This window comes from Alexandromys fortis, unplaced genomic scaffold, assembly GCF_014885135.2.
Source record: "Alexandromys fortis isolate MF-2015 unplaced genomic scaffold, M_Fortis_MF-2015_v1.1 scaffold_250, whole genome shotgun sequence".
In the NCBI taxonomy this organism is placed as follows: domain Eukaryota; kingdom Metazoa; phylum Chordata; class Mammalia; order Rodentia; family Cricetidae; genus Alexandromys; species Alexandromys fortis.
The window spans coordinates 321,258-333,404 of NW_026068128.1; the positions used below are offsets into that span (position 1 = coordinate 321,258).

The window sequence follows — 12,147 nt, forward strand, 5'->3', positions numbered from 1 at the left end:
GCCAGTTTGGGCCTTGCTAAACTGTTAACCAGGCAACACAAGCCACCACCAGCACTCCTGAAGAATAAGGGTGCACTTCTCCGTGAGCATCTCTGAACTGAGCTCTAGGCCCGAGTTTCCAACACCCCATTGGGCAAGCCAATGGATAAATACCTGGGACAAGTCTATGATGCAAGGCACCTCATTCCCATCCTCCCCAAACCTGCCTCTCCTGTCTCCACTCCCCATCTTATTTCATAGTCCACCTACCTCTCCATCACCCAGGTGGAGAACCTCAACATAAACCTCCCATTCTCCTACAAACCACGTCTGATCAGCCAGTTCTGTGGGTTCCGCCTTGGAAACGTCCCCATCTGCAAGCCCCACTCTCCAGCGTCGGCTCCAATGCCAGTGGAAAACTGCACGGGGTACCGAACTCATCTTTGCCTGAAGAGGTGGCTTCGTAACACACAGGGTGAGTCATGTCACCTCTCCTGAAACACTGCCGAGGTCTCACTCTCCTCAGAATGGGTGCCTGACATGCCTGATACAGTACCCGGCTACACTGGCAGTATCGTTTATACCACCTGCCCAGGTGGCATCCTCATTTCCCTGCTCAGATTCACGCTCTTCCATGGTAAGAAGCTCTCCCCTTTCTACCCTGCCATTCTGAATTAAGGCTCCAAAAGTCAGGTGAAGTTACCTTCCAAGGTCTACAGCTATAACACCCTGAACAAGACTGATCCTGTATAAAGTCACCTGCCACCACCCTGCAACTACCTACAAATATGCCTTCACCATCTCTGGCAAAAAGGGGCCTATAATCCAAAGAAAACCCTTAAGTGTTTCTTTTCCCAAAATTCAAAGTTAGAGCAGATAGCTGTCTCTCCCTCATTCTCACTTGCCCACTCACCTACTTCGAAATACACGTATGGAAATTCCCAATCATTTTCTCTCCTCCCTCCCCACACTTTACATCCCTGACACTTTACTGTGTGCCTCAACAACAAAATATACTTCTACTTAATCGTATTGACTGACCTGGCAGAAAATGTCCACTCCACAGTGTAACCTTTAAAAAAAATAACTTGACCTTGCTGGTGACCTCAAGCTTCCTCAGCTAGAGCTTCTTTGCCAAGGGGTTGTTAGGAGGACTAAACAAACAATAGCATTCTAAACCAATACAAACAGGTCATCAGCTTTCATTCCTCCCTATACTTGGTCCCCAGTCTGGTCGGAACACACTGGGGGGTCTCCAAGGACTAACTTCTAATCTACCTTCTGACTCCCGACTGCCCATTGCCATGGCAAAGACCTTAAGAAATAGAAGAATTTGAGAATGACTTAGCATTTTTTTTCCCTTTTCCTCCCTCATGATTCATTACTAAGCCACACACCTTGGGAATAAAGGTCTGCATGCCTTCCCCCCACCCCATCCCATTATTTCCCAATCAAAATACTGATGATACACAGGCTATCTCACAGGAACCAAGCTGGCAAAAAAATCCCCTGTTACTCATCCACAGTGAGGAGCCCAGAACTCACCCTGGCTTTCGTGTCCCCATTTAGATCGGAATTGCTACCTAATATCTCAATGAAGTATTGCTAACACACGTTGCAAAGAACAAGGGTTTCTCTTCCTTCATCTATGAAAAATAAGCAAGCTGCTTTCTCTTCTCTCCCCCTTTCTACCTTTTCTCCCCACAGCAGAGGCTCTGAGAGCACAAGCGAAAAGCACCGAGGACACTTCAGTGCCTCTGACCCTACAAAAAGCCTCCGGGAAGCACGCAGAGTCCCTGCTTCCTGACTGTTCCTCAATAAAGCTCTTTGTGTATCACACATTAACCAATCATCTTGAAACGACAGGTAAGAAATAAAGACGTCATAAGATACTCAGATGGAGAACTAGCAAGAATATGTTCAACTCAGGACCCAAGTTACACTTTCCGAAGAACCAGCGACTGTAGGCATTGTCTGTATGTGATCATTTACATACCAGAGTCTCCGGGCGCTCCACAGACTCAACACCCTCTTCAACCCCAAAATGAGCCATGAAAGGAGTTTTCCCATGGAAGCAAAACAGACAGTCCAGCCTCTAGCTTAAACAGTTCTCAGGGCTGGGCAGAGCCTCGAGACTGCCAGCATTGGGCCCTCTTGTCTGACTGGCACACAGTTGTGTCCACTTATTCTGGTGCCTCTGGGCAGACGTCCTGACTCACTGAGCAAGCCCCTTCCTCTTGAAAAAATGGGCCAGCAAGCAATCCCAAATTCTGCTCATGTCTGGCAAGACACGGGTCAGAAATGGGGGAGTAGCGCACATACATCTTCGCTGTCTTCGTGGACTAGCCAGCTCTCCAGAACTGACCAGCTGGCCTAATATCCCACAAGAAAAGACACCCCCACATACAGCTGGGGATATGAATCACTTGACAGAATACTTGCTTTTTTTTTGTATTTTTTTTTTCAAGACAGGATTTCTCTGTGTAACAGTCCTGGAACTCATTCTGTAGATCAAGCTGGCCTTGAACTTACTGAGATCCGCCTGCCTCCCAAGTGTTGGGGTTAAAGATGTGCACCACCATGCAGCCAGAATCCTTGTCTTACATGCTTGAGGTCAAGGCCTCAATCCCCATCACCACAGTTTAAAAGGGGGGGGGGGGGTAGGGGAAGCTGCCCCCCATCCAGCTATTCTCAAGGAGGCTAGAGGCATCTGCTCACAGGAGAAAGTCACTGCCTAGCAGTGGCTGTGCCCAGTCAGCCTGTAGCGTCCTAGGACACTAGAACCTTCCAGACATCTTTCTGGCCAGCATCAGGGCCAGCCTTGTGATCTGGACCCTCCCTGCTGTGTTCTCTTCTTGCCAGCAACAGGCCAGGTGTCCTGGACTTTGGTAGCCAAGAACAAGCTTCAAAAGGCTAAGTGGAAGGTGACCATCTTCAAAGCGTTCTCAGACTTCCCAGAAATCTCTGGCACCCAGCCCTGACCTCGGGTCAGTTGTCGGCAAACGAACTTGTGACAGCTCCATGAGGGCAGGGACTCTGACTTGTGTCTGTCTGCTTCCCTGCCGTCATCCTGGCAGCCACAAGCATGAGACTGGTATACAGCTGGTGCTCAGTGCTGATCTGCTGCACTGATGTGCAATGGCTTCTACCAAGGAAGGATGGAGGCAGAGCAGGAGCAGCCCAGGCTTTCCCCTCATCACAGCACCTCAGATAGCTCTTAGGGATGTTAGCTAGAAATAACACAGAGAGCCTTTAGTAGACACAAGGCCTCTGCCGTGTCTTCAGTTCACAAACACTTAGCACTCGTATGCAGGATGTTTTTCAATCACAGTGTACAATTCCAGATCACAATCACTTCAGTTATTTTTCGCAACAATCCTCTGAAGTTGGATCTATTTAACACTTCCCTTTGCAGCTTTAGCTTTTGAGACACCGAGAACCAAGGTGACTCGCCTGAAGCCTGAGACCTAAAAGCGCAGGGCCACCCTTCAGATTAGTGACACAGTCTAAACTGCTAAAGTGCTGCACCTGTCTGCCTCTAGGCTGACAGTCACTGCAAACGGGTTCCTGTCCCAAGCCCTGCAGGATTCCAAGGACATCAGACCACACTGCCAGAATGGTTGGTGCCTTCAGCTACAGAGGACACAGACGCAGGTACCTCCATGGACCAGTGCTTTCTTCAGCTACAGAGGACACAGACACAGGTACTCCCGTGGACCAGTGCTTTCTTCAGTTAGAGAAGACACAGACACAGGTACTCCCATGGATAAGTGCTTCATTTTGTCGATTTCACTATGGTGTGTACTCCCCTGAAATCCAATTTCAGACAAGTGTGTTCACTAAAAACTTTCCTTCCATCCCCTCCTCCCCCACTACCTATCAGAAACACCCAGCTATGCAAAAATAAGATAAGAAATAAAGGGCAGAGCTAAAGAGAGAAAGGCCTGTGTGCCTTTAGAGCAAATCCAGAGGCAGCACCTGAGAATAAGCGATATACACCAGGAGCACAGAAGACAGCCAGGTACACAGCAGCCGGAATCACAGCCTCAGCTGCCCATAAGAAGTTCACGGTAACAGAAAATTAAGCCATCTCCTCCTCCAAGGGACAGAAGCTCATAACAAAGAACTTTCTGTTTCCTGTCCTGCCAACCACGGTGGAAATCTCATTAACTAAGATAAAGCAACTGACCTTGCTTCTTCCGGTGCTACTAGTGACCAGACAAAGAGCTCTACAAACGCTCAGACACGGAGGAATAACATCCTTAAGGAAAACACGGCAGGTGTTTCACTTGGACATGGCTTTGAACGACTGCATGGAACCCTAGACACTCTGTGCATTTCTTTCCAAAGCTCCCAGGGACTGCTGGTTCCTGGTCCAACTAAGTTCTGACTCATATAGGATGGCAAAAGCTTGATCACAAAGGGGACTCTGACACTAGCTCACATGACTCTGTCCCCAAGTGGCTGAGGTATCACTGTGAAAAGTCAACTTTTTCTCTACTCTTAAAAGTCCCTGGCAGCTCCAGTGAAATGGGGGATCCAGTCTCCACCTCCCCTAGTCCAGGAACTACCAAACTTCCCTCTAAAACAGCAGGAGGCATTCTATCATAAGCACAAAGAAGGAGAGCTGAGGGGAGAGTCTCCTCTGTGGAAAGAGCAGGATATTGTACGTTCAGTGCAGAAAAATCCACCTCTTCCCTCCAGTCAGGAAACAAAATCCTACAGGCTGTGCACCCTCTTCCCTGTGAAAACCCACAACCACTCCCAGACTCTTCTCCCTGCTGGGCTGTGATTCCTGAAGCTGCTCCCTCAAAGGGCTGCCTCATTTTAAACCTGGCTGGCTACCAACACAGACAATAACTGGATAGTGTTGACTTAAGGAAGAAGAAACCCTTCCCAAAACAGGAACAACTGGGAAGTACCCTGGTGATAACAGACATGCCCCACAGCCTGCATCAAGCTTACCAATATCCAATCACTCGGGTAAATTCCAAGCCCTAAAACCACAATGTCCAACGTGGCAAATCCCCAAAGACCTGTGGTCATCATTTATTTGACCACGTTTCCCAGGAGCTCAAAACTAGACATCATCAAGGGCAAAAGTGAGCAGGTTAACTGTTGATAGAACAACTCACATCTGAAGCTTCCGTGGTTCAGTTCCCAGCAAGAGATCTTAAAAATCATTTTCATATAAAAAGTTTACAATTGAGTTACAGGCAAAGTGGCCAGCTATTCACAAAGGAAAAACTCAACGGAGGAAAAAAAAAATAAAATGTAGTTTTTTTTCTGGGGCATGCATGGTCTCACTAGGTAGCCCAGGCTAGCCCTAAAACCCACTTACTCTCCTGCCTTAGCGTCCTAAGTGTTGGGATTATAGGCATAACTACGAAATCCAGTTTACACCATTAATTTAGATAAAAACAATTTCTGAGTAAATGACTGGGAACTGCACACGCGATGTCCCAAAGCTACACTTCACCACATGTAACAAAGTCATCTTCAGATGACAGCCAAGGAAAGGGAAGCAAGGGAAGAAAGAACTCAGGACATCTAAGGCCCCGAAACCATCCACCCACGGCAGCTGAGCCGTTTTGGCCCAACCTCGCTACCGTAGATACAAAGAGGATTCTTTGGCTACAGCAAGACTCACAAGAGCCTAAAACAAATGCCACAAGTTTGGGTTCTCACTCCTGGGTGCATGACAGGCTGAGAGGCTCAGTGCCACAGAAAGCAAAAGTGTCTTTGTTTCCATTACATCATCCGTGGTGAAGGGGAGGGCAGGCGGGGCACAGCTGGTGGCAGCTGTGCCACCATCTGCTTTCTCGCCAGCAGTCTCTGCTGGTCCGAGCACAGCCTCCTCAGGCTCCTGCTAGAGAAGCGCAGGGTTAAAGGTACAACATCCTATTACAGAAATAGCCAGAATTACTGAGAATAAATCACTCTTCTGTTGAGTTAACGGCCTCGGATAGCTGATGAGCTGGTGTTGTTGGAATTTGTGCTGTTTGCATCCCTTTAGACTTGGTGACAACACAAACTCTGTCAACTCAATTAGACAAGCACTGTGTACAGGCAACCACCTGCCATCTGCTTCCCTAAAGGTGGGCAGCCAAAAAGTGCAGTTCAGCAGCTGGAAGCATTCTGGGAAAGGAGAGAGGGCACCCCAGCACTGAGGAGGCAAGCATCACACTAGCCAGGGCATGGGTACATGCATGCTGCTGCTGGCATCCCGAGCCATTTGGAGAGCTAGGCTTGTCTTCCTCAGCCTCATGCAGCACCCTTCCAACCATGCTTAGAGGACTTCACCCAGGGAGGGTGAAGCTGGTACTTGGGGAGAGCTAGGAGAGACAACAGCATCTCAGCTGGCCATTCGACTTCATGAGTCAAAACAGGGTGATCACGCCCACATGGGTGTTTTATCTATCCAGTTCAGTGGGGGATTTGAATATGTTTTTGTAGAGGGGCACAGTATTGAAACAGGGTCTCATGTAGTCCAGGCTGGCCAGAATTTTCTGTACAGCCAAGGATGACCCAGAACTTCTGGTCCTCCTGCCTCTACTTCCTGAGTGTTAGGATTACAGGGTGTGCACAACCATGCCTAGTTTCCCAAGAGCTGTGGATTAAACCTGGGGTTTTGTGCTGCCAGGCAAGCACTCTAGCAACTGAGCCACATCTCCAGCCAATAAAATTAAATTTCATATAGAAATCTACTTCACAGGCTTTTCCCACAAGGGAGGGAAGGATTCGAGAGACTCGGTCCCACTCCTGACACCAGCTATGTGGAGCTAGATGGCAAGGCTCCCTTGAGACGGAGGGTGTGTGCTGAAGAACTCGTTCCCTCCTGCGTGAATGCCACCGTGGCACCTGGACCTTGATAGCATCTGCCAGAAGGCCTGTCAAGCACGAAGAAAGAGAAAACCCCAAGGGATGCTATCCCAGTATCCCTTATCGACACTCCTCTGCAGTGGAGCCTGGTCCCTGGGATGTCCAATTGTCGTCCTACAAAGACCATCCCCTCCCACCGCAGCAGGCTGCAGCCCCAGGAAGGAATGTTCCAAGCCACTTACCATACATTTTGCCTTCGTCTGATAAGATGATTTTCCTCCTCCCGCACGGCGGATAGATCGCCAGGGCCTCCTGAAAGCTCTGCTCGATGTCAGGGCTCCAGACCCCCTCCGCGTCGTTGTCAATCGGCTTATCCGCCGAGTCGCTCATCCTTTCCATGTTTTCGGCAGGGCTCTCGCTGCCGCTCCAGCTGCTGGGCTCAATTTTGGCGGTTGGATTTTCCAAGCCGAAGCCTGGAGCCTTTTCAAGGAAACAAACCTAAAAGAGAAATCATAAAATAGTATAAGGCCGGGATCACCATCAACACACCGCTCCAGGTTCTTGGTCGCTAGTGTTGCGTGGACAACAACTCCTGGTAAAGAATACGGGATTCTGAGATCCCAGAGGATTTCGTTCACTGTGTGTCATGTTAAGCACCCTACAAAAACAGTAATGACTGGCTGAAGTCAGGTTGTCTTCCTGGATGAGAGCAAAGTCTCACCTGAGAAGGCGAGCCCTCAGAGCTATATCTGCAAGGCTCACTTGAGAACCTTTTACTAAGAGCCCATACCCTACAACCTCTGCCACATTCAAGGACAGTCAAATCCCCATAGCAGAGCAAGTTTATAAAGAACATAAAGTAGTTGGGGGGGGGGCACACCTTTAATCTGCATTCAGGAAGCAGAGGCAGGCTTCAAGGCCAGCCTGGTCTACAGAACTAGTTCCAGGACAGCTAAGGCTGATATACAGAGATACCCTGTCTTGAAAAAACAAAAAAGGGAAGGGGAGAGGAGGGGAGGGGAGGGAGGGATGTCAGCTTCACTCTAGAAATTGGCATTGTAAGTGAAATGTCAAACCATCTCAATGCAAGCTCATGCAGGAGTGGGCACAGGAGAACTGAGATTACTCTGGTGCTGTAGTTACTCATCCTGAGTCAGTGATGCCAGCTGTTCGAGATCTTGAACACTGATCTTTGGGGCTCCTACCCTGTGAAGTCAGGTCACTGGGTCCTAAACTCTAACCCTAAATGAAACAGAGACCAGTCCAGTCCCCTCCCACACCTGCCACCCTTATGGGAATGTTCCTATCCCCTCGGGGCAGCAGCTGGTCCTGCAGCATACTCTCCCGGTCACATGGAAACTGTGGGGCAATCTTTCCTTCATTTTTCTAGCAGTGAAGATAACAGAGCCAGAAGAAACCCTCCTTCAAAATGTAAACGCAGCTCCTTTCAGTTGTACACGCCCCCTATAGTCGCAAGGGGATAAGCTTTCTAAACAAATGTCACACTGGCTTGACACCAAGGTGAAAATGATCTAATCCAGTACTCCCTGCTGGCTGCACACTAACATATCAATATCGCTCTGTGGAAACCACATCAGATCATTAATGCAAAGGGCTCCCCAAAACAAGGAGGGAGAAGACCTGCTCCTGGAGAAAGATGGGCAAGGGGGTCACAGTGCGCCTGAGCAGAACTGCTCCCCTTCCATCCCTGCACAAGAAGCAAGAGGAAAGCATGACCACAAACAACTGAGTTTCTTCCCTTGCCTCTCCCAACTCTATCCTCTCCCAACCTGTGAGTCTCAGCAGAACCCAGGTGCAAAACTCTGAACAGTGAGTGCACAACCCATGCATGGTCTGACAGGTGGCTTTGGACTCCTCACCTTGACTTTCTTCAAGTTGGCAGCATTTGTATTTAAAAAATAAATAAATAAAAAGTGGTGTGCTTGGTTTTAACTGTTATCACTAAGCTATCATTCAGAGAACATGTCAGCAAGATATTGATGGCACACTGCCAACACACATATGCTTACACAGGACTTCAAAACTTGCCAATGTCAAGGTATAAATTATGAAACAAGAACGGGTTTTGTGACTGGCCCCAAGATGAACTCTGAGTGCCTGCCTGCCTCATGGATCTTCTGAATGTTAAAGTGATTACACTTTGGGTTGGGATCTGAGAGTACTATAAAATTTGAGCTAAACTGTAACCACCCTAGCGATTGCTTACTGGAGAAATTACGAGAATAGGAGGTAACTCTTTGATAGTGGCTAGCCTCTCTCCCAACAAACAAAACAATGCATACACATATAAAACCATAGGCCAAGCCAAGGCAGATCACAGCAGAATGAATTCACTCAAGGAAGCTGAACTTAAGAGATATATTAGATGTGTGGGTGTTCAACCACTATAGCCAAGGGAGTGGGGGCTGAGGGCCTGGGCCTTCGTAGGCCTCGGAAGAAGGTTCTTATGCAACTAAAAGTATAGGCTCCAGAAGAAAACATACCAACAACCCCCACCCAAAGTCGTAAGAGCATCTATCTCATCAGCTGGTCACACAGGCCATGCTGGAGCTCACCAGTGGGAGGACTCTTCAGCACCTCCACCTTCACGCTGGTATGTGAAATTGTTCAGCCAATTAGGTCAACACCCATTTCCTCCCTCGACTTTACCCTATCAGCCCTGAAGGTCTAACCCATCCTTCAGGTATCCTCTCCTCCAGACATTTCTTCTGGCCTGACCATGCCTTGAGATCCCTGTGGACCTTAACTCTGCTCACCCCCACCAACGCATCTGCAATCAAAAGGCAGGGAACTGCCCCACTCTGTGATGCTTGGGAGAAGATTCCACTGTAAGGAAGCCTGTCCACTAGCCAAACTGTCCACCAAGGACGGCCTCACTCAGAAGACTAGCAGACAGTGTTTGAGCAGCGTCTAAGGCCAAGAGTCACACACATGAATCGATCCATCCACCCAGGAAGCACAAACACAGCTCTAACCACTCCCACATTTTGATTCATTTGCAGCAAGGGAAGAACTTCGTGATTAGGCTCTCTTAATTTAGTCTACTAGAGCTCAGCAGGCTGGAGTTACCTCCTCTGGACCTACAGCAGCACACAGACCCAAAAAACACCAGATATAAAATCTACAAAGTTACTCAGGTTCTTGGTTTTACAACCTCACTGTAAGATGAGCCCCTGTATGGGCAGAGAGTTTCCGATCACAAGGCTGGTAGGGCTGGCTGAGAAAACTCCCCATACTAGATACCAAAATAACCATCCTGGCATTCCACTCCTCAGTTCCAAAGCCACTTCATCCTGGAAACTGTCCTTGTCGCTCTAGTGACTGTGAGAATATTAGTCACACTTTACATGCACCCTCCAAATGTAGAGCTGGTAACTGCTCAGTCCACCTTGATCTGAACGCACAATGAAAAGCACCTGCTTATGACCAACATTAAGAGCTAATCAAGTCAGGTACAGTGCACAGGCCTGTCATATCAGACCTCTAGAGGTGAGGACGGGAGGATCCTGAAACAGAGGCCAACCAGGGCTACCTAGTGAGACCACCATCACCACCAACATGGTCACCACCACCACTACAAAATATAATGGATTATTCAAGACTATCTGCAGAGCTGAGGTCTTCTCCACACATTTTGAATATGAAAATCCAGTTTCCCTCAATTCATAATGAAGAAGTGTGTGTTTGTGTGTGTGTGTGTTACATTCAAACTGGGTTTTTGATTCAAAACTTGACTCACTCACAAGTCACATGGCTCAAACTAAATTAGTTAATCTTTTTATAGCATAAGTTTACACAATGGAGATATTAAATTCCATCCTAATGCAGAAAACCCATGAAGGGAAAGGAGGCTGAAACCTGATTGCCATTGAGATTAAACAATAAAAGGAAGAGTTCTGTCATCTGAAAAACCATGTGCCCTCACTCACTGATTAAGAAGTCAATCCTCTCTGGACAAGGTATGCCATGATGCCAAAACATACAAAAACCAGAAGATAATGGAGTAATAATCAATTTACTAAGGATTTGGGTCTTCAAAGTCTTCAGAAGACTAAACAGAAAACTCAGATTGTTGACAACCATTTCCTAGTATTCACCCTAGTTCAAACTATCTCACAAATTAGACTTTCCATCTTCTTTTGAGCAAGGTGGTTAAAGTGTCTCCACGGAGAGATGGTTGACACCAACAAAACATGTGCATGCGTCTGTTGTCCAAAGGACGTCAGTTTCCACCAACAACAGCGTCCTGTAGGTCCCTTGTCTCCTGAAATTTCCTAGCCCCGCAATACTCAAAACACAGCTGTTAACAATAATCCAAGTAGCCTACTAATTGGCTAGACAGTCACCCTCCCACCACGACATTCCTTTCTCAGAACCCACCAACACTTCAGAAGACTCCTAAGAGCATGGGGGAGGTGTCCTAAGTGCACTTGACCCACACAGCCTATTCCAAGTGTCTGGGGACAGAGGGAGGAGAGAGCAAATGCAGGCACTTCTGACACCAACTCTACACGGGGTGACATGTGACAAGAGAAGGTGCTATTCCCTTCACAGATTCCCACAAGGCCCTCACCATGGAAACATCTTACCCCTTCATTAAAACTAGCCCTTGTGGTTAATGAAACACCGCTGAGCATTGAGGGTCCAGAAAACCCATAAACCTTATTTTAGCCAATATCTTAATCGTCTATGAAAACATACTAAAGGAGCCAGACTATGAGTTGGACTTAGATGTCTGTCTAAGCACCCAGGACCCACATCCTATGTGCCTCAGTGTCCACTGTCAGCCTCAAAGGAAGCCAATTCATCCATCCACCCACCATCTCGTGTTCCTGGGTTGCTGTGCCCTTTAACTGCACTCCAACACTGCACTCAACAGAAGGGACCATTATGCTCACCCCAACAATGACACAGAGCCTGATACAGAAACAGTTAATAACAGAATGAATATCACCCAGATGACCTGAGCATGTTTTGATAACATGACAGCTCATTCTCCAAACTCGTGCTAACTAAATTTCCACTGAAGAGTAAGCATTAAAGAACCCATTCCGTCACTGGCTGGAGCTCAGTGATGGAGGGCTTGAATGGCAAGTTTGAGGTCCTGGGGTCATCCACAAGGCCACAAGAAAATAGCAGTGGGGGGAATCAGCATATTAGAGACATGTCACAGGAAACACACCCAGACAGAGCGTGTACAGTCCCACTTCCTATCCGTCAGCCAGTATCACTAACAACTACAACGGTTATGCGCAAGAGACAAAGTAGATCTGCATCCTAAGAGGGAGGTGACTTTCCTCAGAAACCTCGAACTGCTGACATTCT

General features: G+C 47.8%; 1 protein-coding gene across 6 annotated transcripts in view; it reads right to left on the minus strand.

The window, feature by feature from the left end:
* Tead1 (TEA domain transcription factor 1) overlaps positions 1 to 12,147 on the minus strand; it is a 232,370-nt gene that overhangs the window by 144,594 nt on the left and 75,629 nt on the right. For all 6 annotated transcript variants that reach the window (XM_050125913.1, XM_050125916.1, XM_050125915.1 and 3 more), the window contains exon 2: positions 7,044 to 7,299. In XM_050125913.1, the coding sequence (XP_049981870.1) occupies positions 7,044 to 7,200 (157 nt within the window). In that variant the 5' untranslated portion in view covers positions 7,201 to 7,299. The remainder of the gene's footprint in view (positions 1 to 7,043; positions 7,300 to 12,147) is intronic.